General features: G+C 40.5%; 1 protein-coding gene across 2 annotated transcripts in view; it reads right to left on the bottom strand.

Annotated features, from left to right (window-relative positions):
• The window catches only part of LOC121911428 (E3 ubiquitin-protein ligase SMURF2-like), a 65,751-nt gene that overhangs the window by 24,022 nt on the left and 21,134 nt on the right, over positions 1–20,595 (bottom strand). For both annotated transcript variants that reach the window (XM_042432897.1, XM_042432887.1), the window contains 6 exons: positions 14,661–14,699; positions 13,053–13,161; positions 7,713–7,846; positions 3,465–3,530; positions 2,639–2,723; positions 1,092–1,175 (listed from right to left, as the gene is read on the bottom strand). In XM_042432897.1, coding sequence (XP_042288831.1) covers positions 1,092–1,175; positions 2,639–2,723; positions 3,465–3,530; positions 7,713–7,846; positions 13,053–13,161; positions 14,661–14,699 — 517 coding nt within the window. The remainder of the gene's footprint in view (positions 1–1,091; positions 1,176–2,638; positions 2,724–3,464; positions 3,531–7,712; positions 7,847–13,052; positions 13,162–14,660; positions 14,700–20,595) is intronic.

Below are 20,595 nucleotides of genomic sequence, written 5' to 3'. Positions count from 1 at the left end.
CTTGCACGACTAGCTCATGGACCAGATTACATTAATTTCCAGGCGGGAGCGGTGACAAGGCTCGGAAAAGATACCACCCACAACCAAAGTCTGGAGCTGGAGGAGAGACAGACAATTTTACAGTATTCCTTTGTGTAACTTGTTTGGTTAATGTGTAACATACTTGCTGGTTAAAGAAATGTGCTTAAGTTTACAAATAAAAAGTAAAAAACTTAAATGGTATTTGCTACACCTGCTGTTGCATATTGAAAGCAAAAATGGAGAAAAAAATTGATCTAACTACCTCATTCCTCTTTCTACACTTCCTCTCTTAACTGCCATTTCTCCTTTCCACTCACCTTATCTTCTTCATCATCAACCCGTTTCATTAAATCACTCTGTCTTCCTCTTCCTCCTGCATCTTTCTCCTCCAACTCACCATTTCCACCTCCCTCTATGCTCCACAACTTAACCTTTTCTTCACCATTTCCTGTCCGTCTAACCTCGTTCCGCTATGCTGCCTGGGGGGGGGGGGGGGGTACTAGAGAAACTAGTGTAGTGGGTGAGTGGGTGAGGCAGTTGGTTGTGGTCATATTTGTTTGCTTACTCCCCTAACGGCTCCACTGATATGGGCCAAATAGGAAGGCGACAGTTGTTCCTGCAGGAACAGGGGCCAAGTAAAACCTGGCAGCCTGAGTGGCTGGCTAGTTTATTTATGGGTGTGTGTGACTGTGCGTGTGAGTTGCGAGGAGGGGGGTAAGGGCGGGGGGGGGGTCAAGGAAATTGACAGCAATTCACTCATTACCAACAGATTGTCATTGTTGTGTTCTGAGTGTGATGGAGCTAAGTGGAAGTTTTTTTTTTTTCCAGAAAAAGAGAAGTGGGGGGGAAGTAAAGCCATTTAAATAGACCCCCCCCCCCCCCCTTCCCCTCTGCTTTTCTGTTAAAGGTCAAGTTTGTTGTGCATTACATCAGTATGACTGTGCTAAAGGAAGGCAGTGTTGTATTGAAGATCATGGCAAAGCTTCAATTTTAACATGGCTCAGTTTTTTTTTATTCTATATGGTTCAATGTTGAAATTGAAAATATGTGCAGTATGTGTGCAGATGTACCTGGTGGGTCTCTCCCATTGGGTGGTGCGTGTGATGTGATTCAGGTACTGTATCCTTCCTGAGGCTGTCCTCCTCTCTTCCCATCTGTTTTATGCACAAAATAAGACAAACAAATAAGAAATATGCATCTTTCTTACATCAGGCAATATAAAACATTTAAAATACACTTTTATCCACCTGATGGTGCTCATCTTACAGTGTTGTCAACAGTGTATCCTTCATATGTGCACCCTTCTAAATGTTTTTCAACACATTAAGGATTGCATAGGAAAAAAAATGAAGAATTAACAGAAGGTTAATGGTCTCACCTCATAAACCAGACAGAAGTCTCAAACAACTACTGGACACAGGCATTAGAGAGAAACCAGCCCCCTGCCCTAATGCACAGCTCTAAACTAATTATTTTTTTGCTTCTTCACCCAGGCCATTTGTGTCGAGGGTTGTCGTGGTGAAGGAATTTCCCCTGCGGTGATTCAGGGTGGCTCAACAGCACTGCATGCAGTCTATGAAGATTAGCACCTTTTTTTTTTTTATTGTGAAAATCAAGTTATGTTAGTCTTATTATGTGTTAACAGAATGGAGCAGCAGTACCTGACGAACTCGGAAAACACTTAATATCATGTATCGAGTCTCCTTAAACCTGGGATTTATGAAACGAGTCTGGCTGGACGCACCTGCAGGGTTTCTGCCAGTCTACTATGAGCCCGGCCTGAGTTGACCCCCTGCCAGGCCTAAGCATCAGGGATTATTTTTAAAAATGTATTTTAAGATGTTTTCTAAACTAAAACGTGTTCTACAAGTAACGTAAGGAATCGCTCAGTGTGCAGCCAGTTTGCAGTCGAGAGAGAGAGAGCGTTTGTGTGGCGATGAGGCTGCAGCTACTGGAGCAACCCACCTACCGTCAGAGAGCAGAATGAGAGCGGGAGAGTTTCTGCTGAGACATGAGAGCAGCTGCTCACTAACAGCTGTGTGTGTTTACAGCAGAGAGCAGGACTCTGGTGCAACTCTGTAGCTGCTCTGCACTTTCAATTAATAATTTTACACTTTACACACAGCATCGTGTTTTGCTCAGCACCGACCCCAACATATAATCGAAAACAAAATATTCATACAGACGTGTTTTTAACTACCAAGCATCAGCACTGCGAGCCCAGCTGTTATGAGGGCGAGGCACCAGGTTAGCTGGCTCTCAGCGTGCAAGATGCTGCATGTGGCAGGCGGGATCCTCTGGAGCAGCTGGGCCAGGGGAGCCACCCAACTTATATGTGTTTTTAAGTGTAAAACAATAATGGCTTAGCTTCATAAAAAAAAAGGAAAAAACATGAATATTGCGTGGTTGTGGCGGTTCTTTGCCATCCACCACGGTTGGCTTGTCTATAGCGCAATATTGCAATATTGCAATATTGCGGTTATTGCGACAACCCTATTTGTGTCTCTGACATTGTTCGATCAAAATAGCTCTAGAAATATGGGAAACTTCAAGCAAAAGCAAAGTAACGTGTGGACTACTGGGATAGCTCATTGAGGAAACCTGCGATGATACTGACCCATCAGGTAAGTCGTTGTCGAACAGGCGACTGCAGTCCACCACCGGTCCTCCTGTACCGATGCGATCCCTGGACTGAAGACTTACTACACAGTTAACAAAGACAAAGGAAGATGATACATCAGTGAAATGTTACTCTCCATATTGCCCAAATAATGATGACTAATGTGCTCTATGGCATGTGGATTCAAGTTCCAACAATGCTTTTTTTCCCCCCCATTTTTTCATCCTCATATGACATCAATACAGAGGAAATCAAAAATAAGAATTTGCAAAGACTTTGTTTTCAGGTAACAGATATTAAATATATAAATATATCTCTGTGTTTTTGTATTATAATGCCAGAGAAAAAAAAAAAACTAAAATTCCACTCTGTGGTTCAGTGGTTAGGTAATGAACTGAGTCAGAGTATTGAGACAGACGAAGCAGTCTGGGTCAAGCTGTGTTTTCTACAGTTTGAGTAACACAATGCATTGAGACATCCAGACATGCAGAGATGTGTTCAACATTTGGCCTCATCATTTCAAATGCTGAAAAATGTGTGGTATGTTCCTACCTATGGATACAGTTGATTGAGGATTAATTTTCTATTCATTTATATTCTGTATTCAGTGAACCACTAGGGACTGGTGCCAACACTGTCTTCCAGCAGTTAATTGGTTCAGTGTTTTCAGATAGCAAATGTGCAGTTAAGCTCTGAGATGTGACTGAAAGTGTCCACCAGAAATTTTGATTGAACATTCAACGTTGTCTAGAGTACGATGAGGCTTAAAATGCAATACTGCCACTGTGCAACTTCAAACTGTGAGTGTATGTGTGTTTCTTACCAACTATCTGTCCTCTCACAGTATCATTATCATTGGGGCCCAGTTTATTCAGGTCCAGTCTCTGATCTGCAGGGGAAAAAGAAATAAAACAAACAACCATTGGTTCAGCATCTGTTCCCATTAACAACTGTGAACACATCCAGGTACTAAGGTGTGACTTTCAAATTTGACACAGAGTTAACTGGGAGTTACTGGGCTGTGTTGAACTGGGCGTGTTGCTTGCTGTTGAAATGATGAAACAGTATCCAGGAAGGCCAACTTGAGTAACAGATCCGTGACATTGCATTGACGGGTTATCAGATGCTAAGACACTGCACAGAGGTTTATAATACAATGAGAGGATGTCACAACCTTGGAAAGTTATCAGAGTGATCGTTGCGATGATCGCCAGGAATGTGCACATATATTTGATAGGCCAAAACAAGGCATCGCTGGATAACTTCATATCGCATTGTGGCAAAAGTTGAGCCAGGTTTAAGATGTGTTTTGAGTAGTATACATGTATTTAGTAGTGGGATTTTGTACAAAACATCAATATTGTCAAGCTGAGATAAATAATTTTTTTTGAAAATTCATCAATTTATAATGTTCTTCACATAATCCTGAAACCCACAGGACCCCTGTTATTTTTTCTTATACATGAGGAGGCATGCTGAAGTAGCCAAATAACTAAATAAGGTGTATATGCATATGTGCCGTGTATGCATGTTATAAAATGTAAAATGCAACAGTCTACCCTGCAGATGAAAGGGCTCTGCAGCTTCAACCATTTTGTGTTAAAAAAAAAAAAAAAAAAAAAAAAAAAAGATTTAAATTTGGAGAAACAAAATATCACAAAATCTGGATAAAATTTGTTAGCAGTCTTGTTGTTTCTGGATAAGTAAGGACTCATTGTCTGCTCAGCACAGGGCAGCGCAGCCAGACACAGACAGCACAGAAACATAACCCAGGAAGACTCTGAACAAGATCCAGACACACTCAGCAGTCTCTCTCTCTCTCTCTCTCTCTCTCTCTCTCTCTCTCTCTCACACACATACTAAATCCCACAGGAAAACTAGTGCATGACCAGTCCGGCTGACCAGCAGGGGAGTTAAATTAATCGGTACCTATTAACAATACAACCCGTTTATTTGTGTGTGTGTGTGTGTGTGCATGTGTGTTGGAGTCCTGCAGGGGCTTTGGCTTACTTAAATATAAAAAAACAAAACAAGAAAAAAAAAAAAAAAAAAAACACAAAACATAATCAGACATAAAACGTGATTGTACAGTAGGAGAGAGGGGGGGGGAGGAAGGGAAATATGCAAAGAGACAGAAAGAGGCAGAGAGAGAGAGAGAGAGAGAGAGAGAGAGAGAGAGAGAGAGAGAGAGAGAGAGAGAGAGAGAGAGAGAGAGAGAGAGAGAGAGAGAGAGAGAGAGAAAGCAAGATGAAGAGATGCCCCAGTTTTCCATGCACTAAAACTAAAACTGAAGTCAGACTGGATTTGGATTTGTCATGTCTTTGCTTTTCCTGTATGAATTTGTATGCGCATGACATGGCGTGTCTGTATAGACTAAGCAGATCTAAACAACCCTATAGCTTGTTTCCAGACTTGTGTGTGTGTGTGTGTGTGTGTGTGTGTGTGTGTGTGTGCATCTGTTCCGGATACGTGTCTAGACTAAACAGGGATGGCCTAAGCCTTACATGGCTGGAATAGTAAGCAGATTTTTCTCTTAAATAAGAGGGAAACAGAGAGAGACAGAACATTTAGAGACCTTAAACCACAAGCTCTCACCGCACCATTCAATTCCTCAGAGCTATGAAAAATGTGTGTTGCAATAAACTAACTATGTGTGTGTGTCACTGTGTGCATGTAAACCCATAAGTGTAGGAGTGACGGTGTTTATGTATTTGTTCATTTAGCTCATGCACATCCGTCTCTCCGTGTGTGTGTTAATGTCTTTATGCATATGTAAAAAATGTACAAAATGCATGCATGCTGCAGCAGCATCGCAATCAGCAAATCAGTAAAAATGATTAGAAATTACGTCAACACTATAAATACTATGTATAAATAAACGACTGGGTTCAAAGCGAGGCAGACTAACATGTGTAGTCAGTCAAGTCATTTTGAAAAAGTGGTGGTGTGTGTGTTAGTGAGTTTGTGGGTTCAGAAGTGGGGCAGATGACTTAGAGGTTTGTTTCTGCAATGCTACAGGAAGTGGAGCTCAGTGTGCAGCCAGACAGACTTCTAGCAAATACAAAACAATCACTCCGAGTCCCCGTTTGGTTTGCAAGAGTGGGTGTGTGGGTGTGTGTGTGTGTGTGTGTGTGTGTGTGTGTGTGTGTGTGTGCAGAAGTGAAACAGCTTTGTGCGAATATGTGTTTGCGTTGGATGACAAAGTGATGTATGTGTATGAATATGACTTCTAGGAACCAAGACAATTCCAGTAAAGTCGTGTGTGTGTGTGTGTGTGTGTGTGTGTGTGTGTGTGTGTGTGTGTGTGTGTGTGTGTGTGTGTGTGTGTGTGTGTGTGTGTGTTTTATGTTTGTGTCTGTGTGCATCCTGGTCAGACCACAGACTGGGCACATTTCATGAGTCTGCTGCACACAGGACAAGGACAAAGGGAATTTTGGAGGACTGGTGTCTTGTCATAGATCATGTCTCTCTGTCCACTTCCTGTGGCTGTGAGAGTATAATTTCTGCATGTTGGCTCAACAGTAAGTGGCAAGTCTGGAGCCTAACTGGAGCCTATATTGTCTGTTTCTAGAAGTTGTGGGTAAATCTAAGGGCATGTCCTCTGGCACAGAGTGGTGTAGAGTATGGCACCGGGCTACTATAGCTGTAAGGGTCTCTTTTATGGCAACACTGATGATGTTGTGGTTTTCGGTTGATTACGGGGTGGACTTTATGAGCCAAAAGTGCCATTTAGCACTATTCTGAACTCTTACGTGAAGTATTTAGCTTGACAGTTTGGAGTTGGCGTAAGATGCTGTTACAACCAAACTATAACTGCATGCATTCATGGAAGTATCCAACTATGCAGTTTGGATTAAAAAAAAAAAGCGAGCAATAAATGGCAATTATATTCAGACAGACAAGTTGTGGGGTGTGACTCTTTAGATCAGATGAATGGAAATAATAATGCCGGATACTTAAAAAAAAAAAAATGGGGAAAATGTAACTCAGTGTGGTGATGCCAATACATGTCTGCCTGACTGTCTGTGTTCAAGAGAGGTCAGGAAGATGGATTGAAAGAGAGAAGGAGAACGAGTGGAAGGAATGTTAATTTGACAGTATGGACTAAGGTTAAGCGTACATGTGTCAGTATCAACTGACTGGTACTGCCAACGAGGCATACAGAGCTAACGGGTATGTGGCTATGCGGACTGCACAGACTGAATCTGTTGTAAAGCAAAGGTGACAACACAAGGGCAACAATCTGAAACCGAGCTGATGGGAAATTATCTATATGAGAATGTGTGTGTCTGTGCGAAAACATTTAAGGTTCATTCATATGTTAACGTGGGATTTACTTGCTGGTTAACTAAGGGCTATTCAGGCTAAATGTCACACAACTATCCCCACACGGCATAACTCTTCCTCTTTTTTACATCTTGTTCCACACAGTGACAACAAATACATCAGCAGGACTATGCTTCCAGGAAAAAGTTAATTGTTTCCTTGACAGAAACATTTTAAGTTGACCCTACATCAAGACAAGCTCCATTGCTGTATAATGAATTGTGGCTATTGATTTGGTCCCAGGTGCCAGATGTCTACAGCAGACAATATTTCTGATATGTGTTGCCTGAAGGAGCTGCTGTGTATCATAGCCATAAATCTATGGCAATGAATGGCCAGCACAGGAGCAGCAGCATCAGGCTGCAAGCTGGGGATGAGACAGTGACACTGTTGAGAGAGCTCCACATGTAGCGACAGGCTAGCTAACTATCTAACTGCTGCAGCCAGATAAAACAGGCAAAGACAGGAAAGGACAGGAAAGACAGTCACCCTGGTTCCCCACATTTCCCTGTCTGACTATGTGTGCAGGATATGTGTGCATACATGTGTGAAAAAAGGTTAGCTGTCTCACATGCCTCACCCAATCACTGTTTGGCCTCCCTTTCACCCTTCACTAACAAACCAGACTGGTACCTTAGGGTAAGGCCACTGTGAGGCATGCAGACAGAGCAGACGCCAGTGACCTGTTTTCAGTGTGTTAAGAGACACAGAGAACACACTTCTGCACACACAAACGGGTACTTACAGCCTGTATCTTTGAGTCTGTTGATGGCGTTGGACAGGAGGCGGACACAGCCTAGAAAACCTGCTCCCTGCTTTTTGTGGATCTTCTTGTGGTTCCATACACTGATGGTGATGGAATCTGCCTTTCCAATGTATCTGACAGGGGAAGAAAGAGTGAAAGAAAACAGATCCATAAGACAGAAAAGGGGAATGATGACATAATGAAAATGTGTTTACAATTCTGGCATAACGCTTCGAAATTCACAAGAACCAATGAGACATTGTGCGTGCGTTTCAGGGGAAGTTAAGTCATCCTTGTACTCAAGAAAACTCTCCGAAACACAAATGTCATTAACACAGAAAAAACCCCACTAAATTTGTATTTTGCATCTCACCCAACTACTTCTCCTTGACGGAAAGAAAACAATGCACACCGTGTTCGCGGCGTAGACCTTCAGACTGTGTAATGAGGCCGATTAGTAGATTTTAAAGTAACCTGTGAGTATGTGCTTGTGTGTGTCTGTTCAGATTTAGCACAGCTGAAGCCAGTCTAGTCGTGGTCGAGAAACAGAGGAAGTCCCCGTGATGTGCTCCACCGCTGTCTGAGCCCCAGACAGCTCTTACAGTAAACATACACTCACATAGAGTTCAACATTCAAATACATAATCACAAATCGCTGACACACACATCTAATTACAGCCTAGCAGCCAGCTGTGATGCCAAGCTCTATATTATGCGGTATATCACTGGCAAGGTGAGGGGTTTCCCTACTAAACACATCAAAAAGTTTAAGTTAAGTATGGAAGCCAAATCTCAACCATCGTTGCACTGAAATGAAATTACAACCCTTGTGGGTTATGGATCTTTTTTTAAGTGTGCAGTGATTTAGTTTCCAGTAACTACCTGAAAATCTGATCAGGATGCAGCAGCAGTGGTCAGCATCTTAATTTTTTTCTCTTGGGGCAGGTGCTGATGTGTCTAGGGTTATTAATTATGATCTCACTCCAGCTATTTAACACTTTTTAAATGACAAATGAATGAAAGAATACGCTGTTTTTTTGCTATGAAAGTTTCAATTTTCTTCACCAATAAGGGTGAGCTAATTAAAAGTCTATTTGACAAGAACTGGATGGATGGACAAGAAATCACTGGAGGTAAGCTGTTCCAAACCCTCGGTCTTAGAAAAGGCTTCTGTCATATAATATAAAGGTGGGGTTGTACATCCCTTATTGGGATGTTCTTCTAATCTTAGAACAACAAATGTACAAAGCAATGTACTGTTAATGTTTCGCTTTGGTTCCCTGCGTTTTGTGCGCTGTGGTCCAACACAAATTGGCTCTCTGAGGACTAATAGTATAGTATATTGTTCTAAATTTAATCTCTGGCTCTTCCCTTCACACAGTGTTGTTAGATTAACAGAGCAATGTGATGCAGAGGTGTATGTGCAAGGCACTCTTGAAGCAAAGAACTGAAATAGCTGTGTGTCTGAGGATTAGAGAACAGGTAGAATATAATGTTTATAATGCACACAAAAACACACCTGTTTTTATTTGCTGCACTATTATTTCTCAACCATTTGCAAGGAAAAGACAAAATATGAATGGTATTTTCTTTTTATATTTCTTAAATTATAAAGATTATTTCAAGTGATAACGTAATAACTGCCACATAATGACAACAATAATGATGACGATAATATGCCAGAATACTGTAATTAATGAAAAAAGGTTATGTCAAACATGGTTAAAGTATGTGATAAGAACCATTAAAATAATACATTTGAGGAAAATGCAATATAATAGATAACATTAATTCTTAATTAAGAATGAAATACATTTATTTTATTCTTGAACACTATAAAAGATTCACCAGGTATAGCAAACTAATAAACGTTGGTGGTCGAACACCGAGTTAAACTCTGTTAGAAACAATCACACATGCACACACACACAATTAGGTGGTTACAGCAACAACAAAAATAAGAGTTAGCACTCCTAATCCTACAGACAACAGCAGTGGAGGGGAAAAATGTTCTTGGGTCAAATCCAGATTAGCTTTCCAGGCTACATACTAAATCCAGACCTGCAGGACTTCCCAAAGCTGTTCTTGCCAAGGAACATACATTACATTGGGAAATCAAAAATAAGATTTCTTTCCAGATTGGATATATTTTATATTAATGTTGGACAGCCTTCAGTTGTCAACATCTGTAAAGACAAAAATAAATCAGAGTGGAGATTCTACAGCTCTGGCTCACCATATCAAGTAACCTGATCTGATTTATGTATATTGAGTCGATGCCAAAGCATTCTTCTTAGATTCCCTCAAAACATACAGTTACCTTACTGTTACTCTGACCCAACCACTCCGCTTCAATTCTCCTCATCGTCTTCTTCCACAGACTTTTCCCCCTCATTCTCTTAATAGAAAATTGTGAATAATTAAGCAATAATATCTCTTACAAAGTACATAAAGTTCTGGGTGCAGTGCAAGCACACGTGGCATAAGTGCTTCTTAAAGATGGCCGAACCTTTACTGTCAGTTCAAGATTGAGAAAGACAAATAACTTATTGCATATACAACCAAATCTATGCCCCTTTCCAGACAAAGAGAGAAAAAAACGTACTTTCTGTCCAACTCACTACAGATAGGAATGAAGCAAAGAGTTTAAACCATTACCGATCAATGTTTGTTTCTACCGTAGATGGGTACGTGTGCCATATAGACCTCCAAGACTTGTGATCAATGGGATGAAAAGAGTCAACTTGACAACTACTGTCATTGCATTCTTAATGCCATAAGGAGTGTAAAAAATTGCTGTAGCAGTGCTAGTGCCATCGGTATGTTCTGCATTTTATTACTGGGGACAAACCAAGTCCCGCTCAGGCAGAATGTGTGAAAACCAGTAAGGTATCACAGGCTCTCATGAGGGGAGAGCGTATGGACAGCCCAACATGTACAGAATTTAATATAGAATAAAGGCAGAGGGAGCGAAGAGGGAATCTGACCTTCTAACCAAAGCAATGTGAAATCTTCCACTAAAAAGGCTGAAAATTGGAGCCCCAGCAAAAGGAGGCAACTTGCCAAAATCAGACCTACGTCCTACTGTGAGTTCATCAACTTTCGACCCTTCAAAATGTTCTCAATAAATTGGCTTGGTCTTTATGTCCTAAACTGTTTTTTACCCAGGAGACCAATATAAATCATAGAGGATCATTTGTAGTTTAAAAACAGACATATAATGTTTTCAGGGTTCTTATGATACGTAATATAGGACAGCGTGGCCCCTGGCAGCGTCAGTGTCATGTGGGAATAAACCCCACCTCCTAAAAGCTGAAGGGGCTGGATATGGGGGTGTGGCGAGGTGGAATTCTGCCAAGCCCACACTCCCATCTGCTTTCTGTGGCATGTTAGCCATTTCCTGAAGCAGAGGAAGAGGCCAGGGGTCGCTGGCAGGGAACACACTCCTCCAAGAGGGTGGGGATCCAGAAGAGGGAACAGAATTATGTAAAAGAAGGAGGGGATCTGAGGCTGATGTTGACAGGGCTGAAGACGCATTAGGAAACAGGTGTGTGTTTTAAAATGAAAGCGTGCGTCTAGAAAGGCCAGATGTATTGGTAGTTATCGGCAAAGGATAAAAGGCACCGTCGACGTGTGCATGAACGCTTGCAAAATTCAGAAACATAACTGGGTTTCATTCTAATTCTAATGAACTAGCTGAAATTAACAATTATTTTCATTATCCATTTATCTGGTCTACAAAATGTAGAAAATTGTGAAAAATTCCCATCACAAGTCCCCAGATTCAAAGGTGACGTCTTCAACATTTCTTGATTTGTATGACCAGCAGTCCAAAACCCAAAGATTTCTAGTTTACCATCACAAAAGACAAAAAAAACCCAGATAATTTTAATTAATTAATTGACAATGTACTTAATTTCTGTCCATGAACTGATTTGTTAATCGACTTATTGTGGCAGCTCCAATTATAATGTCATATTTGCTGCTTTTTCCACCCAAATGATTAACACTAACTTTATTTTGTAATTGATCCGCTTAGAGTGGCCCTACGCCAACATACCTATTGTCATGCATATTTTCATCATATAACTATCATCTGATTCTCCAGTGCAACCCTTTTACCTGCATTCCCCTTCATGGCTCTTTCTTTCTCTCTACTGTTCCCAACTCTTAAAAATGAGGCTTCCTTTTCCCTCATTCCTTCTTCTTCTACCACCTTTTCCCCTCCATCTTGCACCAATGCCTATGGCTTGGTTGCCAGTTGGTCCTTAGGGTCCTTTGGGGTGATCACTCCTTGTAACAGACCGTCGACACAGACCTCTGTACAGGGAACACTCACAGCACACACACAGCCCCAGTGAAAACAGCTCCTCCTGCCACTGAGTCAGGCACATAGTTTCATAGGGGCATTTGTGGAGTGTAATGGTCATCTTGTTCTAGTCTTTCTGTAGTCCACGGCCTCTGAGGTCAACGGAGAATATAATGACCATATGTTGTTGTAACTTTACTAGGCAATGTGGCCAGAAAATGAGGAGCTTTTTTTTTTTTTCCTGCATCCGTTTTGGTTTTCTTTGACTATTACATTATTCATAGAGTTTATTTGAAATACCAATGATTTGCATTTACATTTCTAAGACTGACAGAAAGTGGAATGAGAGCGTCCTTGATAGAAAAAAAAGAAAATTAGGTTTCAAGAATTAAGTTATATAGATTCACAAAAGGCTAAACCTGAAAGAGATTACTATGGTAAAGTAAGAAAAGAAACACTCTAAATGATGTGTCAGCCTTTATATAGCCACGATTGGCAGAAAAATAATGAATTAGACAAACTCTAATTCACAGAGGACACTGTTCAGAAATAAGTCATGGTGTGCAAAACTATTTAGCAAACCCCATCTTCTAATATCCAAAAAAGGCAGAATCTGTTATTTGAGAATGCAAGAATTCATATCAGTGAGTTTTCTTTTCTCCTCCCAAAAAAAAAAAAATCTCATACTGTATGAATATGTCTTTGGTGATGCCTGTGGTATGGAATGTCTAAAATCTCACTCTACTGGATGTTTTGTTACCATGTAAAACAGCTCAAAAGGTTTACAGATGGGCGTTTCTGCACATAGAAAAGAGACGAGAAGAGACGTTGCTGAAACACTTGTCATATCAGTGTTTCAAGAACAATAGATTCTGCATGGTTTCAAATTTCAGATGGTGCATGACCTCTTACACGAATCAATTTTAACCACACACACACACACACTCATTTAATCATACAACATTTGTTTCCTAATGATGCATTACTGGGGCACAGCAAAACACATCAGACCGGTGCTCCTGTGTACTTACAGATCATAATGTTGATTCCATTTTGGGTCCAGCGTATTTCTCACAGTGTCTGTAGAGTGGCATTGTCCTGAGCCATCCACCACCACTTTGGCAAAGGGATCCGGCAACCCTGTTAAACCAAAGCAGAGGAGACAGAAGCAAGGTTTTGTTTAGCAATTGTACAAACTTTGTGAGGTCACCGATACCTCTTTCATGGAGGAAACACCTGTGTGACGGCCCATTTATATGACATTCACATTTCTCTTAACCTTAAAATGACAGAAAAATACATACATACTATTTATCTTGCAGGTCAGGTAGCTTTAACAAAGTGTTTTGTGAGCTGTAAGTGTTTCTCTAACTCTTTTAATAAATAACAACATGGCAAATAAATATTATTAACAAGACTCTCTACTATGTGAATCCTTGGGAGTGCATGTGCTGCAATATGTGGAACGGCTACAGTATAAGACAAATCTTTCCACCATATCTTACTCAACTGGAAATCTGATAAGGGACTCTTCACGGTGTGTTTATCAAGCGTTCTCTGTGTGACTGTGCATGAGAGTATGTGTATTTTACAATTGTTAGTGTATACACCTCTGGGCACCGATACTTCCCTCAAGTCAAACCTGTTAGGTCACTCTTGTGCTTTCTTGGGACTTCCTTCTTTGTGGTTGTGTGTTTAGGTGTATGTGTGCATGTTAGAAGATGTGAATCAGCTATTGTCTGTATCGATGACTTCACTGTTAATGGAGAACCAACCTACTGGCTCCACATGCTACAGTTGCAACTCAGTAATTTTAACCAGCAATTAAGGTAAAAGATGTGGGCTGCTTAAGGCTATTCTTTTGTAAAAACTGTCTCATCAGTGGAACTTAATAATACATCTCCACTTACATTAGCGGCAGGGAATGGCTTTCTATCCTGATAGCCTAAACAGAGGTTGACGAAAAGGCCTAAAGCTAAATGTTAACTAACAGTAAGTTAGAAGCCATAGAGAAAACATTGTGCAACTTCCTCCCTCCAATGCCCTCTAGCAGTCAGGATTTCAGCCGCTGAGAGTTCACGTGCATTTGTGTTTTATCCCTTCAAAGTCCCATCTCACTATTCTGGTTTGGGTCTCTTTAATTTCTATATAGTGTCATTAGCTTGTGTCCCAATAAAGATAAAGCATGGCTAGGCAGGGTTTGCTTGTACCACCTATAAAAGTATTCAACTCTTTATTTTCCTCTATACAAAATTAGTATGATTTGATATGAAATGTGACACATTTTAACAAGAAAAGTGCAAAAATCACTGGATGAAATGTCTTTTTGTCTACACTTTTTCTTCATGTAACTGCCATTAGGGATTGGTCCTGAGCTGGACTACAAGAAGTGTTTTTAATTGAGTCTAGTGCTTCGGTACTAGTGGACCCAATATCTATTACTAGAAGTTAGGTTAGCAGTGGCTCCTTGTGCGTGCCAGGCCTCCTGGTCTGTAGAACAGACAGGCAGCTCCTGAGGGACTTCATTTACAGCAAGGCTTCAAAAGCTAGCAAGCTGCCACTGCAGACAAAGCCCATTCTAATGCACGAGGGAGGGAATGGGACAAGAATAGCAACACGTCAAAAAAAGCTCTACTTACGGAAGAAGTCTTTCTTTGCCAGGTTCTTTGCACACAGGACTGGAAGAGAAGAAATACAAAAGAGATGTTAATGTCAGGTTAAAACCCAGATGGGCACGAATTACAAACAGAGAAAAAATAAATACACAAAGAATAGGACAAATCATTGTTTGCACAAAAACCTTTGCTTTCACCAAATATGGTGTATAGTCAGCTTTAAGTCATTTTTCCAAAGGGTCACTGATAGGATATATTGAAATTAACAAAGACATAAGCAGCGCTCCAAGAGAGGCTGATCTTACATCTTCATTTATTCTTGAAACACAGCAGTAATGACAAATTTGTCTCAGTCTCTCTCATCATCATCATCATCATATGTTTTGCATAATGTTGGTGCATCATCAGCCCTTAATTTGTCTTTAATATCTCTCACCCTGCTTGTGATATTACCAATTCTCACAAAGATTCAACAATTTAATATTTGCTACATTTATAAATTACAGTTGGTGAGCATATTTAGCAACATTTTGATTAGGCTAACTGTACTTCTCTCAACACTTTTAGCAAGCGCTTTGCTAACCCAAACACTTCATTATTCATCAATTTCCGTCTTAGCTGTAAAACTTGACACAGTTTCCTTTAAGTAATTACTGCTGTCTTATTGCCTACATATGGTTTGTCCATCCTCACTGTCCCATTACAGGCCAGGAGACCAGTTTTAAGAGTTTCTCTTCATAAAATATTAAGCAGACAAGCACTCTTTCCTGTATGAAGCAAGTCCTTGGGGGTTTGCATCAGAGACAACATACAATAGCTTTCGACAGAGACAGAGAAACTAAGAGAGTAGGACTGTGTTTGGCTTTGTCCTGATGAGGTGCTCCTTTTTTCACTGTCTTTTTTTTTATAACTGTCCTTAAAAGTCTCTCTCCTGGTGTGTTGGAGGGCCAAAGTGAAAGGAAGCAGGCCAATGCTTTGTTTGGAGCTGGCTAGACAATCCTGTGGCAATCTAGTGCGAGACAAAGCAGGCTAAGCATCAACAATTAAGAGCAGTGACTGAGAAAACTAAGAAGATAAATGTAGTAAAAACAAAAATGAACATAAAAAAAGGAGTTAAATAAGCATCACAGACTACCAAGGAACAGTCCAACATCCAAATCACTCGTCTCTCCATGTAGATGATGCTTAACACTAAGCAAAAAGGCAGAAAAATAAAGCAGTGTAATAACTTACACAAACACTGTTAAGTTTCTTTGCAAGCCCTCCAACTCATTCATCCATTATCTGTATCCACTTCTTTCTATTTATGGTCATGGACAGTCACTTTCACTTCATTAATACACATACAGGTGACACCTCTCTTTTCCAACCTTAGTCTCTGAGCACAAGGGCAACTGCCTCACTTAATCTGGAACTACAAGATTTATGTATAAATTAAACAAAAGAAGTAGATCTTCTGCAGTGCCCTGGCAGCTCAATGGGCTATAAAGGCATATAACATCTGCCCGAAAACTGGAGGTATAAATACAAATCACATCCTTGTCATCTTCTTTGTCCTTTGATGCAATATTTTCTGCCACTTTCCCCTCTACTTTTGCTTAATAAAGCAGAAATAAATCCCATAAGATTAGATATTCTGCTCTACCACGCCTCAGATGCAATCTATTATTACTGATAACCAGACAGAGGAGGCCTAAAAAGGGAATGTTGTCCAACATCTATGGAAATGTAAAGTCTGTAGTGGAAATGCTGCTGCATGTTGCTGTAGGCATGCACTTGGCTCATTTAGAAAATAACCTCAGCTATGAACACACTGGGTAGCTTAAAGGACAATTCCTGTGTAGTTAACTGACAGACCTGGTGCAATTTTTTTTTTTTTTTTGGACAATTTCAGATGTTTAACATAGAAAGGTATCGTGATGTAGGGATAAAGTAGTCTGACTGCCAGCATAAAAATGGGGCTGCAACTTATGATTGTTTTCATTATCAATTAACTGATAAACCAATTAGTCATTTAATCTATAAAACGTCAGAAAATGGTGAAAAATGTTGATCACTCATTCCCAAAGCCCAAGATGCAACCTACAATGTTTTGTCAAACACTGACCTCCTTCTTCATTTAAGAAACATGTCAGCAAATAGAAATCTTACTTAAGCCTACATTGTAAAAGGCATTATCCAAATTTAAATTTTGTGTCTTATAAAGACAATTCATCAAAAAGCCGCTTTGTCATATCAGAGGTTTGGTTATTACTCCAGCTTTCAAGCGCAAAGACGCCTATATGCCATAACAGTGTTGTGTTCAAGACATGTACATGGATTACACAATAGATTGTGTCAGAGTGTGTGAACCCGCCACGAATGAGAAAAAGCACCACTTCCGAAAAAGATATAGACAGGCCTGGGAAACCAACCTAGCATTACACCCATTCAATGCGGAGACCTTGACAGTGACCAAAATGACACAGCCAAACAAATCAGACAGAATCACAACATGGGAACGGACAATCTCAACACATACCAAATTACAATGACTGGGCTGAATGGATGAACACTAACCATCAGCTTGTCATGGGAAATTACACTGCCAAAACCGACAGTATGGGAGCAGGCCAAATCAGAGGAATCCAGGAAAGCCTCCTGTGGGACAAACGGACACCATGTTGTCGGCAGACAGAAGAAGAACAGGAGAAACAGAGGCCTGAAATGCTGGCATGTGGACAGAGAATCCAACTCAGGGACAAAATCAGCCACCAAAGTTTAAGTGGGTCATCATCCTACGCCTAAACCCTTGCCTTAAAGATGTATGAATAATCCTATTTCAAGCATATGTGTTCCAGAGTATTGGCAGTAGAGGTTTAGTGGCAAACTTCTTTCTATTTATTGGTGTGGATTTATTAATTCTTAATACTGAACACAACTATCCCTGGCTTTAGTTCATTTCCGATATAATCTGTAACAACCAGAGGCTCCGGGTAATGACCAACTACCCTAGACCAGTGTATTTATGGGGCAGTTTCTCTGGAATCATGCTAATAAATTACTCCAATATGTTTTGAACAATGTACATCTGGTAGAAATTGACTTGTAGTGGGTGCTCTCCACTGCGGAGGAGGCAAAACTGGAAAGTCAAGAGTCAAGAGCAACTGGACTTGTTTTAGGAAAGTTGCTTGTAGGTTTAACTAAGTATGTAGAGCACTAACAGAGACTTGGCACTCCGGTTAACAAACTATGCTAATGAAGATTAAGGGATTTACCTGCACACTGCCCCAGTGTCTCTGCCACAATGACCACAGAGGGAAAAGCCTCTCACTATTATCAATAGCCTCCCAACAACTGTGCTGCCACATGATGATGAAAAGGTTCAGAGGTACTACCAGTAGGTATTGGTAAGTAAAGTAGGTAATAGGTAGGTAATAAAGTCTATGAATGGGCTAAGGGGGGTGATCAAAATTGATCTGAACAAGTTGACAAAAATGACTTAAACACACAATATGTAACTTCTGCCGTGAGGAGTCTCTCAATCAAAACTATGACAAACGAAAGAGTTTGATGACATTATGAAGTAGCGCAGGATCATGGGAGTTGTTGCCTTCATTGTTAAACAATCAGTCTCTCCCGGTTAGGATTCTTTCAGTGTTCATCGTTTAGGAGGTTTTTACTGGGAGTCAAATTATCTGCAGAGGTCTCCTCCTCTCCAAAACAAACAAACCCGGTGATTAAAACCAGTAAAAACACTGAATAAAGCAGTTTTACATTAAAATTCAGTATTTCTCTCACACTGTTCAGTGGACAAAAGACGCTAGGCGCAAGGTAAAGCCATTTCAACTCGTGTCTGGGCTTATGCAGACTCTACCACTGTGGACCCTAGCATCACTGAGGAATCAAAGCTCCTCTTAGCACCCTGAGGGGATCCAGCAGTGTTGAATAGCTGCCACGTGAGCAGGCAGACCATGGTGACCCAGGGCTGGCAAAGAACCAGACTGATTCAGATCCTATCATGGAAAGATAGGTCAACTAGGAATCAGTAAACGATCAGGCAACCCTGGGGTGAAGCTGCCCTCGGTGCTGTCCATGGATCATCGTCCCCACCACAACCCCTCACTTTAACAGTAAGAGTAGGGACAATAAATCTAGCTGCACACCAGTGTGCAAACAAATAAGCAGAGAACCAGATGTCAACCCCCATCAATTGGTGTTACATCACCAGGGACTCTTCTAAACATTTTTGGGGTGGGATGCTGCCAATCCATTATCTCTAATGACAACTCTTAGATAAAAATGTGGTAATTAATTCCCTGTTTTAGATGGACGAGGTTCATGAGAACGTCAGAGTGACTGTTGTGAGTGAACCACAATCTTGTACAAAAACCAAAGGGCTAAAATAATATGGCTGATCCATATCCCAGAGTTAAAATCAAATCTGTTGGTTACTAATTACAAGCAAACCTTAAGTGGCATAGTCTCACAACTAAAGCCCTGTTTCCACCAAAAGTTCCAGGTACTTTGGACCCAGAGGAACTAACCTCAGGGACTAAACTAAATCATGCAAATTAGAACCATTAGGAATTTAAAAATGATGACAGCAATTAGACATGCAGTATTAACATATGAGGAAACAACAGACACAGATTTGTCCTGTTGTTTTTATTTACTGCTGCATGAGTTGGATGTAATGAATGAATGAGAAGGAGAAATGCAGAGGAGGAAAATGAAACTGAAACTAAGAGCGTGTGTCTCCACGGTAAAACATCTGTTGAATGTTTGAAGGTTAATCATTTCTTCTTCAGAACGAAACTGTCGTGAAACAATCAGAAAATAACATTTTATTGTCTCATTCACTTTTTTAAAAATGAGTTGGGAAGCCAACAACAATGCCCTACTTTACTTTTAACGTTAAAAAACTAAGAGAAATGTCCTCCCCTTGTCCTAAACTGGTCCTAAATTGATATAAGAGTACTTCCATGTTTTATGAATGAAGCGGTACATAAGATGTAGGAGCCGTGCTGTGTGTGTTTGACCAATCAGTGACATCATCCCTGAAAGCCCCACCTCAAAAGTTCCTGTACTTTTGCAAAGTACTTCCCCCCGAGCGGGGACTTTTTGGGGGGATAAAACAATCTTCCTGGAACTTAATTTAGACGCTGATCCTTCCAGTGGAAACACAGGTAGAGGAACTGAGTTCTTCAAAAGGTTCTTAGTACCTACCTGGGGTAAGTTCCTGCAGTTGAAACGTGGTTTGCCACAGACAGGTAGGTCTAGGTAGCTGATCTACCCACCAGGTTAGAGATATTGACTAAAAACAACTCACAGATCTAAAAGTTTATGTTCACATCAACAAGTATGAATGCATGTATCAAATACATGACTTACACACTGTTATCTACAGTATATGCATACACACATACATTCAAAAAGTAACCTACAAAGCCCACAGTGTTCTAGTTACTTTAAGCTCATTATACAACACAGCTTAAAAACAAAGAACAAAGAAATTCTCACACGCGACTAGTGGTAGATTTACTGTACAGGCTCACTGCATTGTTTCCTCCATATCAGGAAACTCAATGAAAAATCTGGGAAGATTTATTAATATGACAGTGATAACTATTTTGTACAGTGGGGGAGTCCTGACTGACTTAGGGAGGCTACAAGGGGGTCTGGCTTGTTGCTAAAAGGGCACTGACCCCAGCCCAGAACTACCACAGGTTCACATCATGTTCTCATTTTCAAACATCAAGGCTGAGACCTACATATAAGGCGTTTTAGTGCAACAATAAAATGACATATTTCTTTAATCAAATAAAACCCACATATTTCTCAGTATTTGGTCAAAATCTAATAGTACTCATATTCACAGTCCATTGCTGTGAGCATTAATCAAAAACAAAAATCAGCTTCGAGAAGAGAAGAAAACTCAGATTAATTACAGTTTTTTAGTGAATATTAAGTGATTTAA

The sequence above is a fragment of the Thunnus maccoyii genome, chromosome 2, assembly GCF_910596095.1.
Source record: "Thunnus maccoyii chromosome 2, fThuMac1.1, whole genome shotgun sequence".
NCBI lineage: Eukaryota > Metazoa > Chordata > Actinopteri > Scombriformes > Scombridae > Thunnus > Thunnus maccoyii.
The sequence above is the reverse complement of the archived record's forward strand: the minus strand, read 5'-3'. Positions and strand labels throughout refer to the sequence as shown.